The sequence below is a fragment of the Narcine bancroftii genome, chromosome 13, assembly GCF_036971445.1.
Source record: "Narcine bancroftii isolate sNarBan1 chromosome 13, sNarBan1.hap1, whole genome shotgun sequence".
Classification (NCBI taxonomy): domain Eukaryota; kingdom Metazoa; phylum Chordata; class Chondrichthyes; order Torpediniformes; family Narcinidae; genus Narcine; species Narcine bancroftii.
In genome coordinates, this window is record NC_091481.1 from 32670499 (window position 1) to 32697883 (window position 27385).

The 27385-nt window shown below is 41.7% G+C and overlaps 1 protein-coding gene across 16 annotated transcripts in view; it reads left to right on the plus strand.

The window, feature by feature from the left end:
• The window catches only part of eps8a (EGFR pathway substrate 8a, signaling adaptor), a 169942-nt gene that overhangs the window by 83420 nt on the left and 59137 nt on the right, over positions 1 to 27385 (plus strand). For 5 of the 16 annotated variants that reach the window (XM_069909216.1, XM_069909214.1, XM_069909217.1 and 2 more), the window contains exons 2-3: positions 11799 to 11895; positions 24190 to 24264. In XM_069909216.1, the coding sequence (XP_069765317.1) occupies positions 11853 to 11895; positions 24190 to 24264 (118 nt within the window). In that variant the 5' untranslated portion in view covers positions 11799 to 11852. Of the gene's footprint in view, positions 1 to 11798; positions 11896 to 18823; positions 18937 to 20291; positions 20381 to 24189; positions 24265 to 27385 lie in introns of those variants that run through there. The other 11 variants (XM_069909220.1, XM_069909212.1, XM_069909223.1 and 8 more) reach the window with 6 other exon arrangements.

Sequence of the window (27385 nt, forward strand, 5' to 3'; positions counted from 1 at the left end):
ATCTCTGCTCGTATCTGTCATTGATCTTGCAGCCTTGAGCTTGTTGGGGAAGATTTAGTGGAAATACGTGCCAAGTTCAAGTTTATTATTATCAGACTGTACATATACCAGCAGACAAAACAGTGTTTCTCTGGATTGCAGTGCACACACATACACACAATAATAATCACACATGCTAGAATGAGTTGTGAACTTTAGGATGGAATCATTTTTAAAGAATATGATTGTGTTTTGAAGTTTGGTGATTTGATGATAATTTGGTTGTTGATAAGATTCTGAAAACTAGCACTCATTCCCAATCACACTTTATTTTACTTGTGCCATTTCGAATCAATACAGGTTCCCTTCCAATACTGCCTGGACTTCATGGAGCTGCAGTAATTGTTTAATCACTGTTTACGCCTTTGTGGACATATTCGTTGGAAAACCTCAGGTCAAACTTCAGGTCTTGATTGAGCAGATTTCTTTTAATGAAGCAAAACAGTTACATTTACAGTGTCTGATACATCAGGATAACATCGCAATGTCTAACCTGATATGCAGAGGAAATCTGGACCCAACAGATTAGCCCTGGAGTTTTGTGCTTTTAAGAAATTAGCGTGCTCCTTGGTATCCATGAAGCTGATAAATCGCACAGCACTCACCAGCTCTTACTTAGTGGAGCCTGAGGCATGGATTGTGGACTGTGCAAGTTGAGCAAATCAAATAGTGAAGTGTAGTGTTTGCATCTTTCATGAAAGAAAATTAGTAATGGTATGAATATTGTACAATCAAGATGATATTGAATTACATATCAATTAAATTAACTTGTTGAGTAAAGCATCAAAAGATAAAGTATTCTGTTAGAAAAGATTGTTCTGCTTTGAGAAAGTCTTCTTTCTTTGGCTTGGCTTCGCGGACGAAGATTTATGGAGGGGGTAAAAAGTCCACGTCAGCTGCAGGCTCGTTTGTGGCTGACAAGTCCGATGCGGGACAGGCAGACACTGTTGCAGCGGTTGCAGGGGAAAATTGGTTGGTTGGGGTTGGGTGTTGGGTTTTTCCTCCTTTGCCTTTTGTCAGTGAGGTGGGCTCTGCGGTCTTCTTCAAAGGAGGCTGCTGCCCGCCAAACTGTGAGGCGCCAAGATGCACGGTTTGAGGCATCATTTGAGAAAGTACAGTATGTCTAAATTAAGCAAACCATAAACTATTGGAGGGACTTAGCAGATTCAGACAGCATCCATAGGTGGAAACCCACATTGCTCATTTGTTTCCAAACTCATTAATTTGGCAGATTTCATCTGATGTCCAGGTACATCAAGAGTGTAGTTCCTGACGTCATGCTGATAAAAGCACAACTGTTAATCAAAGGAACATAATAAGAAAACATGGACAAGTTGGGCAATGTTGAAATGGAACCAAATTTATCAGAACCTACAGATTGAAGAACATTTTCCTTGAACCTCCCTTTGTTACACTAATTGTGGTCTGCTTCAACATTACAAAAGGACTGAACACTGTTATCACTGCACTTTTCTTTTGTACCACGATAACTGAATATTTATTATCTATTTATTGTATTTATTATCTTTTAATTTAATGTAACTTTAATTTGTAGTTTTTAAAAATAAAATAAACTGTTTTGGCTGCAGCAATTCAGAATTTTGGTACGTGTTCATGGCAAAATGTACAGTAAAATCCTTGGAATCTGACACCTACGGGGATTGCAGATGCCAGATATGCGAATTTTCCGGTTGCCTGAGACTCACGTCCCTAATATACCTCCATTAAACACGATGAAAAATGTAATTTGAAAAATATCAGTGTTGTAGTCCTTAAATATGTAAAGTTTTCTTTAATCAGATAATTCCTGTAACTTGCAAAATTTAAATTTACATTCGAACCCTTGTCACTGGCGCTACAACAGCATTGTGCTAACCGCTACGCTAACTGTGCCGCCATCATAATTAAACCCCCCACCAAGTTTACAGTTAAAGCCACGCTTATGCACTAACTACGAATAAAGGCAGGGATAGAGAGACCCTTTAAGATAGCTACCCCAGTGGCGAGCAGCATCGACCAGCACTTCCTCCTGGGCGATGTCATTGTACTCAAACACAACTTTATTCAAACAGCTGCTACAGGTTGGACACAACCGGGGTGCTCCACTGACTGGTGTTGTTTGCTCCCATCCTCACCAAGGGTTTGTGTGTTGCTTTGGAGAACACTTTTACAATTTTAAACTTTTATTTAAATTTTACATTTATTTCTCTAAGCCTATTGTTTTCATTATTTGTTTTAAATCTGGCCTATTTGCCAATTGAGGGCAGCACGGTTAGAGCAGGGATCAGCGGCACAGTATTACAGCACCATCAACCTGGTGCTGTCTGCAAGGAGTTTGTACTTTCTTTCTGTGTCTGCATGGGTTTCCGGTTTCCTCCCACCCTTCCAAAACTCACCGGGTTGGTAGGTTTACTGGTGTATTTGGGTGACAGGGCTCATGACCCTGAGGAGCCTGTTACTGGTGGCTGCATGTAGAAAAGAAAATTAAACAGGCTGCAATACAATCCGATTTAGTATCCTTCATTGCTCAGATTGCTAGTTGGAGGATAGCTTACAACAGAAAACATATCGAATTTTCTCTCCAGCCTTTCCACCAATCAACACCACTGTACTGGTTAGACACAAAACGAAGCTCTTCTTTTTGGCTATGTCCCCCTTTGGGGCTCTACACAGTTTATGGGCCCCCTTAGTTGATTTCTTCTGTATTTCTCTTCTGCTGACTGCATAAAAACACGATAAATAATGTATGATTTTTATCTGTGGTCCCCCTTAAATGTGCCCTGAGGGAGCAGTATGGCCCCTGTTGTGAATGGTTGGCCGAATTGATTACATTATACTGTTTTTGCAAATTGGAATTTGGTAAGTTTACTTGTGTAGCGGGCTGCACTGATCTGCAAGCGAGCCGGGTCACAGAGGTGCAGGTTCGCACTGGGCTGACATCATAATGGTCCCAGGGGGATGCAAAAGATCTTGGGGGGTCATGCTGATAAGCTCTTGGAGTTCCAGTAAAGTCAGTTGGTTGGTTCAGCTCCCTCACAGCTTCCATGTGGTTTTTCTTTCATTTACTGCACAGCACACCGACCACACTTAATACATGTTCACTATGCTTGTTATCAAAGATTGTCAGGTTTTAGGAGAAAAGCTGCATTATAGTTAGCTCATCTGGAGTGTTATCCATGGCAGCATGTGGGTGGAAACTGACCTAATCATGAGGTTTTGTCCATATGGTCACACTGAAGGCACTGGAGAAGCCAGAGAGATGAATCTTACAGGCTTGCGTGGCATATGGGGCTTGTGTTAAATATCAATGTTTCTAATGCATTTTCCAGCTCTGCAAAAAGTGAATAATTATGCTGTAAATTTGGCTATCAATTGTTACATGAGATTTAAATCTGGTTTGGTGGGTTCACAGAGAAGCGAGTCCGAACACAGGCCAACAAACAAGGGATGATCTTTATTGTGCATACGGGGAAGACACAAAACAACTCTTAACACAAAAACTATATACTGACAGGTATTCACATTGAATACAGCAATCTCCAATACCAGTGGCCACTTCTCTCTCTCACATGTGCTGTAATGTATGGTCACCAACACACTCTTACAAGAGAGAGACTTCATCACACATTCCCAATTCTCTGTACTAATATGTGGCCTCCCAGAGACCACATGTGTGTCCACCTGAGGTCCCCCCATTTTCGGCTAACTCCCCATTTTGGAGGGTTGCCCTTGTAGCTGCTCTGGAACCACCTGACCACTGTTCATGCTTTCAAAGGTTCAGGCAACAGGAGAGGATGTGTGTCATTACCACACAATACTACTGTCCCACTCTATGTGTAGTGCACACCTTCCAACTACTCCTCCAGCGATGTCCACAGTTTGCGACCTGGCATGGAGCAGCATTCATAGTCAAGATCAAGGAGCAAAGAGACTGGACAGCTGCACGTGATGCAGTCGTGTAAAATGCAGTCAACTGGGGAATCCAGCCCAGGTAACCAGTAAGTAATTTAAGGAACCAGTGGGCACTAATGAGTGGGCAGAGTCCAACCTTGGTTGGCAGGTGATGCAGCTTCTGACGAGGTTTCAGACGGAGAGGTTGTGTAATCCTCCACAATACACATTCCCACCAGGTTCCAGGCGGAGAAGCTACATGACCCTCCACAATCCACTCTACGTTCCACCCCTTGGAAGCCACACCATTTGCCAATCATTAAAAACGTGATCAGCAACATTATGCACAAGGGTGAACTGACAGGCTACCTTTACTAAATGAAGTGTACATCTACCATGAAAATTAAAATATACAGTGCCTTTAAAATGAGGGTCAAAGCAGTGAAGGCACATCAGCAGGGGAAGGTAATCTTTCTGGAAAGACAACGTTCTACCCCCTGACTGAACAGGATTGGTGTGTTCCCAATGGAGCAGGGTGTGCAGGAACTGCTCTCCAATGTGAGAGGGGAGGAAAAGAAAAAGACATCTTTGAGTCACTGACTCACGTGTGGTCTCTGACTCATCTGACATATATGTGCAATCTTTACCACCAACATAAGCACCAGTGCCGTCCTATCTGCGAGCAGGCAGTGCAAGGCCATCCTTCAAGTGCCATAGCCTTTCCTTGACCAGTGCCTCCCACAATTTGGCTATCCATCCAGATGCTCCCCTGTCATTGTGAGCCACACAGTCCAGATGTCCGCCACTGTGCTGTCCCATGGGGAACGAAGGGTTTGCCCGGCAGGTGTGCTGCTAGAATGTGCCGGTACCTGCCTGGGAGTGCCCTCATTTTCTGGGCTACTGTCTGGCACCAGGATGCCATTCCTACTTGCTTTCTCACTTGATGTGGACCAGTGCCACATATTGCCTGCTCTGGACTCACAGGGAGACTCAGGGCTGTGTATTGTCTGAATTAAGAGTATTTATATAAAAAAAACCACTCACCCTATGCAGAATTATTAGAGGTAGTTTTATTTTTTGGGGGAGGGGAGAAGGAATGCTGTTATTACCGAAAGTTTGCATTGTACAAGGTTTGTATAAGCTGCTCCTGCTGCTGTTATTGGCTAGTGGTGATGGATGGAAGACCATCAGCTCTGTGCCAGAGCAGCAATGCGGGTGTCACAGTCTGGCATAGTGATAACGTAATCTTCTCTTGTTTGGGGTGAGTGGCGGGGTAGGAGGAAGATGTTTGGGATCCCTCTGGTTGGGAAGGAACAGAGGGGATGCGTCCAGGTCGGAATGGGTGGTGCACTGGAAGATTCCCCCCACGGGGCTTCCCTGCACAATGTTCCCTCCAGTGAGCATGCATGTCTTTGAGTCCCTAGCAGGGTTGCCAAACTTCGCCTCAGTCCTATATACCTGAGCAGGCACAGTCTGCTCATGTACTCTAGCCCCTCCAGAAAGGATATGGCTTCTAGGAGAGTGTTACCAGTCACATCAAGGGCAAGACCACCCCCTTGAGATAGGGGTGGGCGGTGGTCACTAGGTGACCCGCCATGGTGGCAGTTACCCTGACATCCTCAAGTAAGTTGCCCCCACAGGCAACCCATAGATGCTGGTAATGAGAGCTCACTGCTTGATTAGCTTCATGCCCTCGCTGACTGTGTATCACTGTGGCTGGGTATGCACGTCCCATTCAAAGAACATGGGGAACCTGGGCCACACCCGATCCCACAGGGTGATGCTCTCACTGATCCCGCAGAAAGTTGTTTATTGTCTTCTGTACTAATAGGCTGCCTAGCACACTGGCCTCCAGCTGGGAGAGACAGATATGAGGAGCCCCCACATCTCATAGCTGTAGCAGCCACACAGATACGTTTTTGCCTGGCCCCTGATGGTATCAGTCCCCTACCCGGTTAGCTCTTTAGCTGAGTAGTCCCAGGTCTCCATAATCTCCCAGAGACCACATGTGTGTCCACCTGAGGTACCCCCCATTTTCAGCTCCCCCATTTTGGAGGGTTGCCCTTGTAGCTGCTCTGGGACCACCTGACCACTGTTCAGGCTTTCAAAGGGTCCACACAACAGAAGAGGATGTGTGTCATTGGACTCAGCTTCCTCATGGCTATCACCATCCATCTACACAGAGCTATCACCCATCAGTGTCGACCCCTTCTTCCCATGGACAATGGCATGGACTTTGACTGGGTCAAGCTGCCAGCCAGACCAGCGAGCTGCTTGCAGCAGCTGTGTTTTAATCAATTGGCAGGCAACCACAGTGTATATTATTATCTCAAGGCTGCCAATTCATGACCAGCCGGTCGGTGTCCACTGCCTCCTGCAGTGAGCCATTGTAGTGCTTCAGGGACTTTCTGAGCACCTTGTTTTGTTAAATTCTGAGTGATGCACCAGTGAGATCAGAAATCGTAGAACCCCCAGCTTCAGGAAATCCCGATTCCTCTGTGTGAGAGAGGTCACATGGTACTACCCAATCCTTTCCCCGCAGAGTTCCAGCCTCTTGACCCAGTTGACCCATATTGGAAGGCCTGCCAGCCAAGCCACTAGCTTGCTGAACCCCTGACTGTGGTCTGTCCACTCAAGGATTCTAATTTCTAGCCCTGCTGTTCCCCTACAACTTGAGGGTCACTTCCTGCTGCCCTTATTCGTGAGGAGGTACGCTCCCACACATGCACGGAACAGGGTGCTCACACAAAGGTTAGTACAATCACCCACATAGTTAGTTATTGTGTGTGTCTGGCTGAGACTCCATGAACCCGGCTTGCAGTGCCAATTGTTAGGTGAGATTTACATAGGGTTTGGTTGGTTCACAGAGAAGTGAGTCCAGACGCAGACACGAGGGATGATCTTGTATACACAGGGAAATCGTAATGGGGAAAACATAAGACAACCCATGATACTAAAACTATATAGACATTCACACTGGATGCAGCGATCTCTGATATTAGTGGCCACCTACTCTCTCTCTAATACACAGGTGCAGTAATATTCGGTAACTAGCACACTCTTACAAGACAGGGATTTCAACACACACTCCTGATTTCCTGTACCAGTGGAGTGTGGCTCAATGCTAAGTATTCCCATGACTCCTCCAGCGATGTCCATAGCTTGCAACCTGGCATAGAGCAACATTTATAGTCAGGACTGAGGAGCAAAGAAACTGGCTGCATGTGGTAGTCTTTTAAAGTGCAGTAACTTGGGAAGTGCAGCCCAGGTAATCAGTAAATGATTTAAAGGGGCCATTGGTAACGTGTGCACTAACGGGTGGGCTGGCGGGTAATGCAACTTCCAACTAGGTTCATGCTGGAGAGGTCACATGACCCTCCACAATCCACCCTACAATTGTGCATGGTTCAATTTGTATTGGGTACTGCATGAACCAATTAAGTGGGCACTTGCATATATAGTTTGTAATGTGGAGTCAGTTCACGTTGTGTGCAAACTGATTGGAGTAAACTTCTTACTGTCCTACAGCTATTGGAATCTTATCAGCAGATTAAATGGTGGGAGTGTGACTTTTTTCTTTTTTATCAAATCATCAAGCAATCGTGTAACTTGTTTGGTATGTTTTCAGGTTCTAAATTCTAAAGTTTGGAAGATGACGCTCACAATAATTAAATTAGTTCTGTATGCACACTCACACTTTAATTTTATTCAGAATTATTTTTGATCTATCAGTGTACCAGAAACTTGTAGGGCTTCTTCTGCTCTAGTTTTGAATTTTTATGGTCCCATCCTTCCTGTCATGGAGTCCAAAATATGTAGAAAGTATGGTTGGGGGTATATGGAATTTGAGCTGCAGTCATTCCCTTTTCACCATTTGAAATTAAGGATTTGGTTCCTTTTTCTTTGCCTTTCTTTATGGATGTGTAGAAGAGATCCTCCCTCTCCACCTGAAAGCATTGATACGTACTCCACAAAGAATAACTTAACTTCCCCCTCCCACATCTCCTTTCTTGCTCTTTCTATCCCTTCTTCCTCTCCCAAATAGAATGCATTAATTTTTGCAAAGGTAAATAACATTAGTGCACTATTAATGTTTTTTGATAATTAAAAAAAAAGCATGACATAAGACATTAGAAGCAAGAGCAGGAGCCAGTCATCTGCCCTGAAGAACTGACTTTTCAATTCAATAAGATCATGGCTGATCGTCTGAATCCTTTCCTCCCAGTTCTGCATTCACAAAGTCAACACCACCTCTAGCCCCAATCCGCCAATCAATTCTCACCTTTCCTCATGTTCATATCCAATTAATATGTTTCTGTTGTTGGTCTGTGCTCTTTCCCAAGCCTTTTTTTTAAACCTTTTCCTCAACCTTTTAATTCAGGCATGTGCCTGCTTTGTATTCATGCCTTGAAGAAGAGTTCAGGGCCTAAACACTGGTTTTATATATAGGGCACTCCATAATGTTTGGGAACAATATTTTCTTCCCTTTATTTGCCCCTGTGCTCCACAGTTTTAAATTTGTAATCAAGCAAACTCATTTCAGAGTTTATTCAAGGATATTTGTGTACATTTTGGTTTGTCCATGTAGAAATTGCAGCACTTTCATTTTGGGGGACCATAATATTTGGGACATAACAATGGTATGTATATTAAAGTAGTCATGTTTAGTACTTTGTTACTTATCCCTTGCATCCAATAACTTTTTGAAGTCTGTGATCACAGACATCACCAAGCGCTGAGTATCTTCTCTGGTATCTGTCATGTGTCTACTGCAGCCATCTTCAGCTCCTGCTTATTTTGGGGCTTGTTCCCTTAAGTTTTCTCTTCAGCATATGGAATACATGCTCAATTGGATTTAGATTGGGTGACTAAGTTGGCCATTCAAAAATTTTCCAGTTTTTAGTTTTGAAAAACTCCTTTGTTGGTTTAGCAGTATGTTTGGGATCATTGTCCTGCTGTAGGATGAAGCCCAGTCCAATGAATTTGGAGGCATATGCTCAAATATGAGCAGATAAGATGTTTCTATACATCTCAGAATTCATTTTGCTATTGTATTCAGCAGTTACATCATCAATGGCGATAAGTATGCCAATACCCGTGGAAGTCATACATGTCCAGTCTTTAACACCTCACCACCACCCTCCCCACCACCTTTTACAGATAAGGTGGTATGCTTTGGATCTTGTGCAGTTCCTTTACACCTCCACACTTTTCCATTTCCATCACTCTGATACAAGTTAATCTTGGTCTCACCTGTTGTCAAGACCTTTTTCCAGAATTCTGCAGCCTTTCAAATACTTTGTGTAAACTGTAATCTGGCCATCTAACCAGCGTAGTATAACCACAGATATTAACACTCAAAACTGAAGTTGCGTTGGTCAGTCGTTTCACGTCCTCCTCCCCTAATTTTGTCTTATTCTGCACCTCAACTCACATCATTGCTTTGGGATGTAATGGAGACAACCCCTTTGGTCTGACTTGTCTATGCTAACCAATATGGCTCCTGAGTTAGTACCGTTGGCCTGCATTTGGCTCATATCCCTTTGAGCTTTCCCATCCATGTACCTATCCAAGTAATCATAATTTACCCAGCTCTAACATCTTGTTCCATGTATTCATTGCCGCCTTTGCAGGGGGAAAAAAAACCCTTGCCTCTTGGAATGCCTATTCAATCACTCCCCTCTCCTCATTTGGCCTGGAGTTTCAGAAGGTGATTCTATAGGTATCAGTTTATTGTCCAAAACTTGTTTTCACTTAAAATGGGCAAAAATATTTGGTTTTTAAAAACATTGTATTATAACATAAATGGATAATCTATAATATTGCAGATTTTTAATTTCATTAAGAAATATAGATATACTGTAATTTCTCAATCATTAAGCATTTAGGGAAATATGTTCCAAAAATGTCTAGTATGAAATTCAGTGCTACATTTGTCTCATAATTTATCTAATGTTTCCTTCTAAGTTTTAAAATGATCTCAGCTTTATGAATCTTAATAAATACCACAGCCATCCGCACAAGATGAGGGGAGGAAAGATTAGGGGAGACATCAGGGTTAATTTTTTTTTTATACACAGAGTTGTGGATGCCTGGAATGCATTGCCAGGGATGGTGGAAGAGGCTGGTACAAAAGGGATATTTAAAGGAGTTAGACAGGTACAAGAATGCAAGAAAAATAGAGGAGTAGGGAAGGTTAAGATTGTTGAGTTGGTTTATATACAGTAGGTCGGAAAATTTTTATATCTGGCACCTACCAATCCCCGTAGGTGCCAGATACCAGGGGCTTTATTGTTCATACCTTGAAGAAAGGCTCATGCCTGAATATCAGTAATATCTTTACCTTCTATGGACACTGCAAGACCAGCAGAGTTCCTCCAACATTTATGTGATTTTACTGCAGACATTTTGTGTTTCACATGTTAGAAACTAGAGCTAACAATGTCAATATTAATCCACATGTAAAATGAGAAATCGAGGTTGAACAATAGACAAAAGCCAGTCGATACAAAAAAAATCATCTGATCAAACAGAAAATGACAGGATTTGAACAGCAGTTCAAGAAAAATTAGCTGACATTTTAACTGAAGGTGATCAGACAATATTGCACCAAGGATTAACACTGGACAGATTTATTTTTCATTGTCATACAAGGAATCCAACTTCATCCCCCGACGAATGCTAAAACTTGAAAGATGTAGAGTACAACATCCTTTCAAACTCACAAGCCTATTTGGTTCCACACATTCAAAACTGAATCAACCTGAAAGGTGGATTAGATCAAATGACAATTTAATATCAGACAAACTGTTACAACAGACTGAGAGAAAAATGAAATTTAAGAGTCTTATGTTAAGATTAGGTTAGAACATTACAGCATAGTATAAGCCCTTCGGTCCTCGATGTTATGCTGACCTACTGTATATAAACCAATGCAACAATCTAAACCTTCCCTACTCAGAACCATAATCCTCTATTTTTCTTGCATTCTTGTTTCTGTCAAACCCTCTTTTAAATATCCCTTTTGTACCGGCCTCTACCACCGTATCTGGCAATGCATTCCAGGCATCCACAACTCTGTGTATAAAAGAAACCTAACCCTGATGTCTCCCCTAATCTTAATTTTAATTTTTTACATTTATTCTTATTTATTGATGTTCCTCAATTTTTTTTGATGGGTTCTAGAAGTTGCCAGTTGCTTGAATTCCAGATAACAGATACCTTGAAGGGCTCAGACCTGAAATGTTCCAAGTACATCCTATGCACGCTGCGAGACTGCTGAGTTCCTCCAGCATTTCTGTTTTCACTATTTTATATTCCTCATTTTTTTTTAGATTATTTCAGTCCCTTAAAAGAATCCCATTATCCTTCCCAATGTTTGTAAATGTCACTTCCCCAGCCGAGGTTCCTTCTGATCATAGTTTTCACTGCAGTTTATTTGCATAACAAAGTTGATCTTGTGAAAAATTGACCGACATGTCATGATTTGTGGAACTGAGTTGTTAACATTCTCTCCAATTTCTCCCAGACATACTCCCATATAACGAGGAAGTTCATGATAATTACTCATTTAATATATCCACTAAATTCAATGTGTTGTCATGGAGCTTGCCCACTGGTTTCTAAGTGCATAAAATGGAATACAGAAGACAACAGTCAGATTTGGGCTCTTCTACTTGGTGTGGCTTAGAGCTGAAGAGTACAACTTCATGATTTTCAGAAAATGCAAAAGTAGTGATGACGTGTTGTTTCGATGTATTTGGAGATGATAAAGTGGGGAATTCATTTGTAAAATAATGGAATTTCAGCTATCTTGCCACAAAATTAGAAACTTACTTTTTGTATGATTTCTTTCACTTTTATGAAAGGCGGATTCTTATTTTTAGAGTGGTTATGGTTCTCGAGCAGCGACCCAACTAGCAATGGACAACACTACATTAAAGTCAAGTGGAAAAGCCTTGTATGGTGAGTTATTTTGCAAATGTGCTTATTATATTTTGTTATGTCAGTGGATTTTTGTCTATTATTCCTGCCCTCCCTTGTTTGCTTTTCACACTTTTATTTGAATAATAGTATCCAACTTTGTTTTTTGCATCCTTGTTGACTTGATAAAATAGCAGAAATATGTCAGAGGTGAGGTGGGAGAAATCTACTGGCTTGAAGTATCTTAGTTTTCAAAATGTTGTCTGGATGCCAATGTGTTGAAATTTTGATCTGATGAAAATTGGTGTCTGAAGCTGGTGGGAACGGGGAAGACTGATGGATATTACCATAATCTTATCAGATTAGGTGACAGAAATATGAACAGATTGGAATTTGAGTAAGATGGGTTTTTTTTTCTACGTTGGGTGACTGTGTCATCAAATCAGATACATAGAGGGAGAAATAAATATTGGATTGGGAGAGAAAATAATTTTACAAAAAAATTACACTGTGAAATTCAGGTCTCTGTTATTTTTCAGTGCTAGAAAAGTTAATTGGCAGAAATTAACAATTAACCCAACAGTTGTCATAACTTTTACTTTATATTGATTGATTAAGTCCAACAATTTGGCACTATTTAATGTATTCCAAGTAGATGGTGTTGCTAACCCAACAGCAAAATGGCATAAATTGGGCAGTGATTTTTAAATTTCTATATTTAATTGTAAATATGACTTGCCTGTTGGAGTAGAAATTGCATTTTAATTATTTTTAAAAGTAAAATACTTTTACTCTTGCCTATCTGACATAAAGATCTTTTCAATAGCCATTATTCCATACTATTAGCTGATTATGTGAGCATTCCTACTAAATTTTCTATGAAAAATTATCAGTTTCCTCTTCTGGTTCCCACCATCTCCCCCTTAGTAAATTTATGCTTTTAAATGAATGCCATTATTTTTTAGGTTGAAGATCCTGATGTATATATTTCATGATTATGTTGGATCATACAAAGCTGGAAAGTCTGATCATTTATGTATGCAGTGTTTGTTAGATTGAAACAAACTAACATGCATTTAATTTGCATCGACTATTCTGGGCATTGAGGGATATAAAATGTAATTGAATTGTTGAGTTTTTGTATTTGGTCTTTATAAGTGACCCTGCGACGAAGTGGATAGGCCTTGGTAAAAACTGAGTGGAAAGGTTTGAATTTCTCAACTGTATACCGTACCCATTATATATTAATTTATTCACATCCTCTCTCTTGTATGAGAGCTGAGGGCTATAGATAAGTTGATAAATTTTAGAACATTGAACGGAGTGTTATGAAACAAGCGTTCTATTTGAAACATAAATTTTTGTGATCTCAGAGAATTATCAAATAAATTGTTTCAAATTGTGCAAAATTAATCAAATATAAAACCACTTTTTAAAAATCTTATGTAGTGCCAAATTTGTGAAACTGGGGAGTCTGCAGGTGTTGTGATTGTAGAAAAATCGCACCGAAATGGTGGAGGAACTCGGCCGATCTCTGAGCGTCCATATATCGCCGACGTTTCGGGTCCTCCTCCAAGGAATAAGCGGAATGAGCATAAAAAGGACACCTCAGAATACAGACAGTGCCAGCTGGGGGAAGGAATCTAGATCAACACAAGGTTCAATTGGATATGATAAGGGGAGAAGTGAGAAAATATTATATCTGTGCGAAACGAGATAGGGAAAGGGAGAAAGACAGAGCTTAGGGAAGGCCACGGGGGAGGGTTTAACGAAAGCCGGAGAAGTAGATATTAATGCCACCCGGTTGGAGAGTGCCCATTTGGAAGATGAGGTGTTGTTCATCTAATTTGGGGTTGGTGCGCACGAGACTATGGGCAGACATGACAGGAAGAGAATGGGATGGGGAATTGAATTAGGTGGCCACTATAAGATCCAAAATTTGTCTCGTCCATTAAGGCAATCTCAGTGACCATTAATATTCGTCCATTGCCACCATCTTGTCATTTGAAACTTTGGAGGTGATGGCATCCTAAATGGAGAGGCTTTGTTTTCAGTCTAACAGTACAGGCTAGTCCCTCTTGTGTTAATCTAGAGCAGCTACGTGGAGTCTGAGACAGTAAAGTAAAACATCAAGTGCCACATTTTAAGCTAGAAATATCAAAATTAATGACAACTATGAATGAGGATGAGGAAGGATCATAGTGTCATTTATATTTATGTAGAGGAAGCAATTCAGCTCATCAAATCCATCTGGCTCTTGATAGAGCAAATAAATAAATAAATCTTGATTTCCTCCAATGCAGTTTCTTTTTGAAAGTCCTGATACTCAGTTTCCTTCACTCCTATCGCCTGAGTATTCCATCTCATCACCCTTTTGAGATATTAAAGAGATGTTCACGTAGATTATTATTTGGGTACTGTAAATTACCCCCAGTTGACAATAGAATCCATGCCACATGGGATGGAAATGGTGACGGGGAAGAGTGTAGGGGACAATTGACTCCATGATTCAAATCTCTCAGATTTGAGAGATCTCCTTCCTGTCTCTTTTTCCCATTCCTTTAAATATGTAGCCCAGCCTTTGAACTGTGTTAATGTCAGTGGTCCCTTTTCCAAATCTGTCCTGATTTTCTACCTGACAGTCCCTTCTCCTCTCAACTTTTCACTCAAGGAACGAGGTTCATTTTAACGGTGAAAGCTTTTGGTTAAAATTCCTTGTCCCTGGCACCATTCTCTATCTTAATTGATAAAACACAAGATACTGATGATGCACTTTATTGTCATTGTGCCGGTAGAACAGCCAAATGAAACACAATCAGCATCGACCAGAATTTAAAATAGTTACATACATCACGATAAACCCATATGCAATTAAAACCTCACGATTCTAAAATGAATTGTTAAAAATTATTGATTAGAAAATACAAGTGCAGCACCACTCAGTGCCGTGAATTGGTGTTTTTTACATTGTCACGATTTCATTTAAAAAAAGCTCTTTTTAAGCTAGTGGTGTATGAGCGAAGACTCCTATGGTGTCCTCCCCAATGGTGGGAGAGTAAATAATCCATGGTTAGGGTGTGTTGCCTCTTTGATAATATTTCTTGCCCTGCCCATACATCATACCCTTTTGATAGATTTGATGGTAGGCAATTACATTCCAACAATCCATTGGGTATTTTTCACTCCCCACTGGAGTGCCTTACAATTTGGTACAGTGCAATTCCCGTACCACATCGAAATACTGTATTGTCAGTGCGCACTCAATTGTGCATCTCTAGAACTCCAACAGTCCTCTTGGGCTGAGGTGGATTTTCCTCATGCATCTCAAAAAAGTAAAGATGTTGTTGTGCCTTTTTGATCAAAATTGATGAATTCAAGGATAAAGTGAGATCAGCAGAGATATGGACCCCCAGGAATTTAAAGCTTTTTAAATGCTCCACCACCTCTCCATTGATGTAAATCAAGACATGAGTGTGGCTTCCTGCCCGCCGAAAATCCACAATGATCTCCTTGGTCTTTTGGGTATTGAGTAACAGATTGCTCTCACCACACCACGAGGCTAGGTGCTGAACCTCTCTTATAGGCTGGTTCATCATCCCTGTAATCAGGCCTACCTCTGTGGTATCATCTGTGAACTTAATAATTAAGTTTGTGCTATACATAGGAAAGCAGTCGGAGATTCCAAATGTTTCAACATTTGCATACATGGTTACTTGTTCTGTAATGTGTATTCTTTAGTCTTTTATATTTGAGTAGCGGCTCACTGGAGGCTTAATCAAACTGGCTCGGGAGGTTCTGAGTACATCATGATGTCAAAATGTGATGACGTCATTTGGAACGCATGGAGTTTTAAAAAGCTGCATGACTGAGTAAATGACTTTCACTGAACTTCGACTCAACTACGTCGGATAATTTTCTCGTTCTTCATTTCGCACTGCAACACAGTTGCTACATTGGTGATCTCAATGGGCCTAAATGGATCTTGGACCCAATATGAACAGTGCAGCGGTTTCACTCAAATTGTTCGTCTTTTGGACCACTCTGGGAGGCTGAGGCACAGTTGGGACCCACCACTCTCAGCAAGTACGAAGCCCTAAAAGTCCTCCTTCTCTGGATTTACGGTCTCTTACGGGGTGAGTGAGATACACAGCTCCTCCATTTTGATGGCCTGGGGGACTGTGCCCCTTCAGAGTTAATGAATGACATGTTGGCACTGGCAGATAGCCATAGGCCTTGCTTACTCTTTGAGCAGTTGTTGGCTGACAAGGACTCTGATAACCCTCGAATAGTGGCCGCCTATGCATGCATTCTGTGGTGCGAAACAGCAAGGTGCAAGGCCCACAAAAATTAGTGCTGAATCACATCCAAAGACCCAGGCTCCACGAGTACCAGCAACAAGTGCGAACGTTTCTCCAGACAAACATGACTCCGTGACAACTACCTGGTGTTTTTAACCATCAATGCTGGGGTACTGGAGCTGTTCCCAGCACTTTTCTGGGAAACGCCATGGCCAGTCGCTGCTAATGGCTACGGCAGCTGACCATCGTAACTACCACCTACTCTATGTGTGGGGCGAACTCTCCCAGCACAAATTTCTAGTCGACACGAGTGCGGAGTTTAGTATCCTTCCTCCTTCAGGCTTTGACACCCATACGAGGAGCGTGGGTCCGGCACTCACTGAGGTGAATAACAGTTTGATTCGTATGTTTGGCATACAGACTATACCCCTGAAATTCAGTGGCAATAAGTTCACATGGAAGTTCATTCTTGCTATTGTGTCCTGGCCGTTGCTGGGTGCTGACTTCCACAGAGCCCTCTGATGGTGGATGTAAAAGGGTGCCGGTTGGTGAACACCACAACGTTCCAGACTTTCCGCCGTGGAAAAGCCAAACTACCCGGCCCAGACCTAGACACAGTGGAATACTCGAACAATGATTTCGCCAAACTCTTGTGCAGTTTCTGGACATTGTCACTCCCAATCTTTTCATTGCCATACCCAAACGTGGTGTCACACACCACATCCTCACTCAACAAGTTGCAGCTTGCAAAACAAGAGTTCCACAAAATAGAGGAACTTGGGCTCGTGCGCAGGTCTGATAGCCCATGCTCAAAGCCACGGGAGGCTGGAGACCTTGCGGGGATTACAGATGTCTCAACGACGGTATCACTGTAGAGCACTGCATTGTGCCCCATATACATTGCAAATAATCTTCATGGGGCCAGGATATTTTCTAAAATTGACTTGGTGCATGGGTACCACTAAATATCTGTAAACCCGGAGGATGTGCTCAAGACGGCCATCATAACACAGTTTGGCCTCTTTGAAATTTTGAGAATGCCTTTTGTGCTCAAAAATGTTGCACAAACATTCCAGCGACTGATGGGGCATAGCATGGTCTTCGTTTTCAAATACTTGAACGACATAGTTATCGCTAGCCACTCCCACAAAGAGCACTTGGAGCACCTGCGTTTACTCTGCTGCCGCCCATGGGAGTTCAGGCTAACTGTGAACCTTACCAAGTGCAAATTCAGGCAGTCCTCTATCGAGTTCTTGGGTCATCAGATTGGCAGTCAGGAAATCATTCCATTGTCTAGCAAGGTTGAAGCCATCCTCATTCCCGAAGCCTGATATGATCAAAGGACTCCAGGAATTTGCAGGTATGGTCAATTTCTATCATTCCTTTCTATCCTCTGCAGCTTATATTATGAAACCCCTCTTTGACCTCATGTCCAGTGATGCCAAAGAAATCGAATGAACAAAGGAGATGACGGTAGCATTCCAGCAAACCAAAGATGCCCTACCAAAGGCAATGTTGCTGGTCCATCCACAAATGGATGCACCAACCAGCTTGATGATAGACGCTTCCGACACGGCAGTAAGCGGGGACAATGGAAGCCGCTAGCACTTTTTAGTAGGCATCTCCGCCCTCCAGAAACCAAATACAGCACATTGGATAAGGAATTGCTGGCACTTCCGCTATTTTTTTGGAAGGCAGGGACTTCACGGTTTTTACTAATCACCAACCGCTAATGCTCACCTTCGTGAGGGCATCAGATCCCTGGTCAGCCTTCCAGTAACACCACCTATCTTACATATCCAAGTTTTCAACCAAGATTAAACATATCTCCAATAAGTGTAATGTGGTGGCTGATGCTCTGTCCTGCTCTTTCGTTCAAGTAGTATGTGCCACCTCTCGCCAGATGTAGACTACATAGCGCTTGCCAAAGCTCAGTGCCAGGACAATGAACTCCCGGCTTATGGACTTTCATGAGCCTGCAACTCAAGAATGTAGCCTTTGGGCCACAAGGTACCACTCTCCCGTGCGACATTTCCACAGGTCAGCCTCACACTATGGTCCCTGCTGCGTGGAGACGTTGCATTTTCGATGCTATCCATGGACTGTCCCACCCCTCCATTCGAGTGATGGTTTGCCTGATAGCATGGACTCAAAAAGCCGGTCACGTATAGAGCAAAGACGTACATGGACTGCCAATCTGCAAAAGTGCAAAGGCACGTGAAGGCACCGACCGCTTCAGCCTTTCCAGCCACTGCAGTGTAGATTCGACCTCCTGCATGTCGGCATTTTCAGCCCGCTTGCAGTGTCACGAGGCTCTAGGTACTTGTTAATGGTCATTGACAGATTCACTAGGTTGCTGGAGGTGGTACCCACACACGTCACCTCCAACAGAGACCCACAGTTTACCTCTGCACATTGGGCTGTTTCGTGACCGCTAGGAATACAGCTCCACCGGACGACAGCCTACCTCCCACAGTCAAATGACACCAGAGGTTTAACCTATCGCCGGTTGAGGGAGGGGGAGCATGTTGCGGCTCACCAGAGGCTTAATCGAACCAGCTCAGGAAGTTCCGAGTGACGTCATGACGTCACAATGCAATGACATAATTTGGAACACGAGGGGTTTTAAAAAGCTGCACGTGTCTGTTTGAGTAAATGACTTTTACTGAACCTCTACTTGACTACGTCTGATCATTTTCTCATTCTTCATTTCGCCCCGTGACACAGTTGTTACATTTGCACATGGTTTTCTGTTTAAAGATTTATTACTTTGTATTTCTCTGCTGTAAGTTTAATCTACCACTTGGTTACTTATTCAGATGGCTGGGTCTGTATTCTCTGGCAGTCAATTACTATTCTAACTGTTAATTGCATCTCCTAGCTTAATGTCACCTGCAAATTTTGAAATGTTTCTCTATGCCCTCAAACCCAAGTCATTATGGTGTTTTAAAATATGATGTTGCTTCCACCAATGTCTCTGTCATTGCATGGCACGTTTAACAGTGAAGTCTGGTTCAAAGTCCCATATCCAGATCACACCTTCTTGACTCGAGTCCTGAATCATGAGAAAACCATTGATGTCTAATGCCTCCACGTCATTGCACCTGGATGAATCTGGGATCCGATTGCTTGTTCCTTGCATGAGTTATTTAACTGCAGTCACATTTAGTTGTGTGCATATTATACAGCATCTTGGCTGGACCAACAGAACCTTCCCCAGCTGCAGCATTCCTGTAGTTTGCCCCAGTCACTCCTTCTCTGTAAGGTTCTCTTCAAGCCTTGGAACTCTTAGGTAAAACCTGCATCCTGTCTGGGCAAAGCAATGGATAAATATTATGGAATTACTTTAAAATATTCCTTTCTTTCCTTCTCCAAAAGATAACTGTGGTTATTTGTGATAGGCAACATGGTTTTCAGATTTTTTTTCTTTACAAATCCAGAAAGGTATTTTGGGATTGTATGAATAAAAGATGTTGTCACAAGCCCCTTTCACACCTCCTAGGGAGCGGGAATACTTACTGAGCTTGCTGCACTCGGGAGCCTTTCCCACTGCACCACGAGTTACCTGGTTAATCAGCAACCCGGCATTTTAAGAGGGGGGGACGGGGACAATGCGAGAGCAGGTTGCGCTTTCACACCACCAGAAGGCATTTAGCGAGTGAACTCAGCTGAGCTCTGACACTTGCCCCCACCAAGTGTCAGAGCCAGGCTGAATTTAACTCACCCTGCCAGGTTGGTACATTTCACACTGCATGATTGCTGGGAACGGACCCACTAAATTAACTGGTTTACCCACACGGAATCAACAATGTGAAAGGTTTCCAAATACAGGTAAACTCCACTTTACAAATACACGAATTATGGAAATTCATCGCTTCTACGAAGAAACTCGTCTTAACTTTTACGAAAGAATTATAATGGGTTTTCACTTTTACGAAAATTGCCTCCAGTGGCAGCCATTGGGTCTTCTCTTTATGAATTTTTGGTTTACGAATGGTTTCTCAGGAATGCTCTACTTTCATAAAGTGGAGTATACCTGTACCTGGAATGTCCTTATCCCAGAATTACTGAACAAATCTGGATATAAAGATTGCTTATTTTTGGCTCTACACATCAAAGCAACTATTTTTATTTTCAAAGATGTCTGTCTGAATGTTGGGTGGAGAATTCTTTGGTATTTGGAGACCTACAGATATTAGCAATCTCCAGCAAAGGAGGCTTTCGCAGTGGTAGGTTCTAAGTCCTCACAATTTACCTAATCCTTTTTATCCTGAATAATCACCTTGTAGTTATGTAAAGATTTGCTATTAGCTGCAGACATTTATTATTAAGGTGACAAATATATCATTATAAAGATTAATTTTCTTGGACAGTTAAAATTGCTGTTTGCAGATCTTTATTCCCCTCCCCCACACCTAATCCTTCACCAAATGATCAATATAAATTCCCACTATTGATCCTAGTCACTTTACTGCCTTGCATGTTGGACAAATTCAGGCACGGTTTCAAATTTTTGAATGAAGCTTTATCTCAGGCTGCAGAATTGAGCTTATGATCGGATGGTGCAGTTCAGGGGATTTGATTTATCTTCCTCCAGATTTATGATGTGCGCCAGGACTTTAATCAGAGTAAAATTATTCCCATTGCAGCCATTTGACTGTTCATTGAACTGAAGGAACTGGAACTCTTTATTACACCTCAACTTTATCATTTTTCTCTTGCCCCTCCCTCTGTGTGTGGTGAAGAACTAGCATTTGCACATTATGTGCTGATAGTGAATGGTGGCTGGAGCTAATCTCAGCTCAGGCCATGGAGGGTGTTAATCTATTCTAGAGGGAAGAAGCAGTTCACGCCCTTGAAATAGCAAAAGCACCTGTTAAATTTGCAGCTATTTTTAAATTTTCAAAATTACTAAACTGGCTATGTAATTTACATGACACCTTTGTTGTCAATACACCCAGCTAATAGCAAGTAGTTACTTTGCCTTCTACAAGGAAATTATTCCATTTGAAAGAGGATAATGAAAATGAGAACAATGATAAAACAAATTTGGGGATTTTTTTTTCAAAACTCTGATTGAAGCAAGACGATATCTCTATTAAAGCCACCATATGCACGTAAACAAGGGGAAATTTGCGGTGACCAATTAGCATACCAGCCCGTGTGACTTTTTTTGGGATGTGAGAGGAGACTGCAGCATCTGAAGGAAAGTCACACAGTCATGGGAGAACGTAAAGCAAAGAGTTTACCCCAACAGCAGCCAAGGTTAGGATTAAACCCAGGTCTCTGGTGCTGTGAACCAGCAGGTTTATTGGTTATGACACACTGGGCCTGGCTGCTCTCTTTTGTATTTGGAAGTGTACTGCTGCCATAAAGGTTCACATGAGCAGTAACCGATGGAATTGTACTGCACTAAGTAGGAAAAGAGCCCATGAAAGTAATGGGAAATGTAAGCAGATCCATCAATTATTGCACTCCAGCGAAGAATTGATAACAGGCAAATGCTATGCTTTGAAATCATTTCCTCTATTTTTGTGATAATGAGAAATTAATTTTGCAAAATATTTAATGAGTTTATTTGAAAGAAAAATCATCAAAATATTTAAGACCACACCAAATTGTGAATGGGTACTTGGAAAAACTGGTGAGCAAAGTAATTTGATGGAAAGGTTCAGTTAGTTTGTGAACGTTAAATTTTATTTGCATATTTTCATGCTGTGGCTCCATTGGTAGTATTCATAATGAGGTCCATACTACTTTCATGTCTTCTGTGATTGAGTTTGGTGCAGATACGTTGCATTAAGCCAACTATCATTGGGTTTGTGATATTGATGGAGCCGGAACAAATGGTCTAATGTATTTCCTGTGACTTTTATCAATGTGTTGGAGATATGTTCTGATTCTTTAGGTCTGGTATTAGGTCGTGAAATTTATTTATAACTTTGGACAATTTTTTTTTTTGATTATATGTTCTGATGGAAATTATACCAACATTCTCTGGATTTAATTCTGCAATTTTTCAATTGAAACTGGAACTGATTGTTTTCCAGAATCTCTGCAGATGGCTAATTGAGTTAGAGATAGGAGTACTACATAGGTTGCAAACTGGTTAAGTCATCAGTTAATTCTGGATAATATGGGATCTGGAAATGTATCGTGGAGAAGTTGGCCACAGTAGGTCTGGGAAGTGAGTTGTAACAGCAGATATGGCTCAATGTATAACAGATCCTTCTGGGTCTTTGGTCAGGGCCATGCTCCATTTGCTGGTGCCAGGGACCCAACATCCCCACTGGTGTGCTGGGAGGCCCAGTGGCCTACCCCCTCCTCGGCCCGATGACTCATTGCTTTATATCTGAATTTGCGTTAAATTGGGGCACATAAAATCAGGTTTTTACTGTATGAGTGCACCTCAGGACTTTGTGCTCAGCCACTGTTCAAGCTACTGAACCATGACAGGTCCAGCTCCAACAGTGTCATCAAGTTTTTAGATGGCACAACAGTCGTTGGTCTCATCAGCAACAACAATGAGTTGCACTACAGAGAAGGGGAAATCTTGTGAAATGGTGCAAGACTAACAGCATCAGGATGACCACCTGGTAGTAGTGAGACTAGAAAGCATCAAGTTCCTTGGAGGCTACTTAACAAGTGACCTATCATGGATGCACATCATTCTCTTCGCTTGTCAGGAGGCGCAAGTTTCTGCACCTCCTTGTCAGTTGAGGCGGCCAAGACTACAAGCCACCATCCTGTCAACTTTCTACAGGAGCTTATTTCAGAACATCCTGGCCTACTGCATCACGGTGTGGTACGGTTGCTATAGAGAATTAGATCAGAGGTCACTCGACAGACCATAAAAGCAGCAGAGAGGATCACTAGGGTCTCCTTCCCCACACCCCCCACTGATATGATTTACTGTGATCATTCTTTAAAGAGCACTCGTAGCTCGTAAAATCTGTGAGGACCCTTACCACTCTGTGAGCAGCATTTTTCAGCTACTCCTGTCGGGAAAGAGATACGGAAGCATTGGAGCCAGGACCACCAAGCTGAGGAACAGCTTCTTCACGTGAACAGTGAGACTTTTGAATGACAGTTGGACGGCTTGAACAACTCTCTGTGACTTGAATATTCATTAATAATATTTATTTTAATATATGTATCTATGTACTGTATATATGTATTGTTTGTCTGGATGTGTCTTATGTCTGTATGTGTGCTTGCACTGGACTTTACAACACTGGGCTATACTGGTATATTTGAATGATAAATAAACTTTAACTCGAAATATGTGTTATAGGTAAAATTCAATGATCACATTTAAAATATTTAGTTAATGTAACTTTTAGAAGTTTGATCAATTGATTTATATCTGTCTATCCTTGGTAAGTTAATATGAATGGTGTATCAAATGATGTCAACTGTCAATGTGAACTACAATTCAGTTTTGGTAATCTTAGAAATATTCTGCTAGTATGCTTCTGACATGCAGTTTTCTTGTAAAAACATTGGGTAGTCTCAAATAGCATGTTACATTAATACAGCAAATATGAACTGGCACAGTCCTAAATAGAAGCTGTTTATTGTCGTAAGTATAGCATAATTTTATAAATACCGTAGTACTTTCCTTGAACATGATGGTAAATTTGTTCCAATAGAATCAAAAGATCGATCATCATGGAATGGCAGTGGATCTAATGTTAAAATTTTAATAATGAAGTCATTATAGTTTGGTCAGAGATCAAAACAATCTGTACATTGCCTCAAAAGGTCATCAGTTTTCCCGTTAAATGTCCTTTTCATCCCAATAGGATGGATTAGAGTGAAAAGTCAAATGGGTAAAGAAAATGGTTGAATTGTGGTATATTGCAATTTTTAAATATAAAAGGCATTTACAAAAAAAATTCTGATTTTCTTTCTATATAACCTGTACATTTTATTTTGCTTGTTTTTATTTAAAAAGAAAAAAAATTGTTATTCATATGTATTCCTTAATTTAAGCACGATGTTCCGTTAAGTATTTTGCTCCCTTCATTTGTTTTAGGAGCTGATGGATTGTATTTCTTCCATTCTTCAAAACATAAAAAGAAAGGTAGAAGCAAACCCAAGCTGGTTGCTGGTTTGTGTTTTGTCCTTCTGAGTGATTTTTCTCTTTGCACTGCTTTATTCAAAAACCAAAAATATTCAGTTCTATTTGGAGATGATTTTACATTGAGGGGTTCAATAATGACAGTACGCTTACAGGCTTGTTCAGGAACAACATTTTATAAAGCCTGTGCGATGGCTTTCAGTTAGAGACCTGCAAGATGAAATGATTCACTCTGAAATTAGTTCCACATCATTTTAGCCTATTTACTTGCCTAATTGACAGAATTTTGCTTAGAATGAGGTACACAGAGGCCATCATGTTGAAAGCAGGTTAGATACTTTTAGTGACACACGAAAGGCTGCAGGTGGAATCCAGAGCCAAAATAAAAAATCTGTGGCAGGAACTCAGTGGGTTGAGCAGCATCAATAGGAGAAAAAGAACGGTCTATGTTTCAGGCAAATTGCTGTTGTGCCAGCGATCTCTCCTCTGCACTCTGTTCGGATGAAGTCTTGGGGCCTTGCAGTGTCGGCAGTTGTTCCACTGGTGCTGCTCAACCCAGTGATATCCTCCAGCAGATTAGATCATTTTGGCTCTCTGTCTCATCTTGTGTTAGAGTTTAATTTGCTTTAATTTCAGAATTCTGCAGTAGTGCAGTTATTACTGATGGGTTTTATTTAGAGCTGCCACCATTTTAGAAATGTTTCTCATTTGTTTTAAGGATCCAAACCCTAGATGAAGGTAGTAATGCAGAAGAATCCATGCTGCACCCTACTCTTGGATAGTTAACATCTTCTCCATATCCGCACCATCAGTTGGAAGTCAGCTAAAAAAAAGAAATCCTTCTGGGATGTAACAGTTTATAAAAAAAAAAGCTATCTGGCAGATTGTTACTGACTGCTGAACATTTTCTCATGTTCCTAAAAATAGTTGTGGATTTTCATTTTTTAAAGGCAGCAGAGTTATTCTTAGTTGGGTTGATGTGGAAGCATTCCGTATATCCTTGTAAGGAAAAGAAATCAACGCTGTCATTTGCTTCAAATCTGGTGTGGCTGAAATTGCTTAAGTTGTGCTGTTTTGTCGACTTGTATCAAACGAACATGGTCAATTTAAAATGAACAAACAAATTTAATTAATGGAGGGAATATATTGATGTGTGTTTTATATTGTCTTTTTATTTTTGTGTAATTTATGCTCATTTAGTCAGTTTGGCTTCCACCGAACCCATAGTTTCATTTCCACTATTTTTATAATTTTACCCCTTACTCTTCATTCTGTCTCCTTTTTACTCTTCTCTCTTCACCTTTCATCTTAATTCTTCCAATATTCAGTGGAATCTGTCAGCATTCCTTTATCTTCATATGGGCATTGTACTAACCTCCAATTCATTCCATGAAACCTTGCAGTTTCCCTCTGTTCATCTCTTGGCACCCTCTAATGGGTCCACGGAGGCACCCATTTCCTTGTGAACAGAAATCCTAAGTACCACGTCAGGCTCACTGGCTGATGTTTAATTTAATCTTCAGTGAATTTTTCTCCATTTCTTATTTCCACATTGTTGTCTCCCAGAGGTCTGGATCCTTGTGTGCAACTTACTTGAGTTTGCCATCTATGCTTTGATTAACAGTGTAGTCTTGAGGGGTGGACCCGAAAATAAATCTTGCCATTTGACTAAACCTTCCACTGCTCATTTTATCCTGTGGCGGTACGCCATTAGGCAGGCGAACTGGCCCTGCTTGTCACGCACACGGCGGGGCAGCCAGCCAAAATGGCGTGGTCGGGGGTCTCCTCCCGACCTCGGCACTGGGCTCAGAAGCCTGCGCTTGGCGACCCACGTGACGCCCCAGTGACGTCGTGGCCCCCCAGCGCGGTTTTCAGCCAGGTCCGGGCTAGGAGTCTTAAGACCAGCCAGGCAGCCTGCAATAAAGCCGTTTTGCTCACTGAACTCAACCCGTCTGGTTGTGCGATCCTTCAGTGAGCAGTGTAGCTGCCGCTACAATCCAAACATTATCACCTGCATTTGAATAGCTTTTTAAAAAAAAAATTTCCTTTGCACCCATCATGCAAGACTGGTTCTCTATTCCCAACTAACTATATAGAGCACGCAAGACTGGTTCTCTATTCCCAACTAACTATATGGAGCACGCAAGACTGGTTCTCTATTCCCAACTAACTATATAGAGCACGCAAGACTGGTTCTCTATTCCCAACTAACTATATAGAGCACGCAAGACTGGTTCTCTATTCCCAACTAACTATATAGAGCACGCAAGACTGGTTCTCTATTCCCAACTAACTATATAGAGCACGCAAGACTGGTTCTCTATTCCCAACTAACTATATAGAGCATGCAAGACTGGTTCTCTATTCCCAACTAACTATATGGAGCTATTTTAAACTTTGAGATATCAGAATTTATTGTCATGAACATGTCACAAAATTTGTTGCTTTGCAGCAGCGTCACATGCTAATATTGTCATAAATCACATTTCCTAAATAGTGGAAGAAAATAGGATAATGTGAGGTCATGTCTGTGATTCATTGTCCATTTAGAAATTTGATGGTAGAGGGGAAGAAGCTGCTGGGTGCTCACCTTCAGGCTCCTGTACCTTTTACCGAACGGTAGCAGTGAAGAGGGCATGGCCTGGGGTCCGAGAAGATAGAGGCTGCTTCCTTAAGACACTGCCTCTTGTAGATGTCCTCGATGGAGTGATGAGTGGTGCCCATGATGTCACTGGCCAAGTTTTTTTTTCTTTCTTCTTCATTGGCACCTCCATACCAGAGTGATACAACCAGACAGAATGTTCTCCACCATACGCCTATAGAAGTTTTCGAGATTTTTTGGTGACGTACCAAATCTCCTCAAACTCCTCATGAAGTCTAGTCACTGGGGAACCTTCTTCATGATTCCATCGACATGGAGGCCCCAGAACAAATTTTCGGAGATGTTGATAGCCAGGAATTTAGAGACCCTCTCCACTGCTGACCCCTTGATGAGGGCTGGTTTGTGTTCTCCTGAGTTCCTCCTGAAGTCCACAAGCAGCTCCTTGGTTTTGCGAATGTGAAGGGCAAGGTTGTTGCTGTGACACAACTCAATAAGCTGATCTGTCTCCCAGGTGTCTGCTTCCTCATTACCTTCTGTGATTCCGCTGAT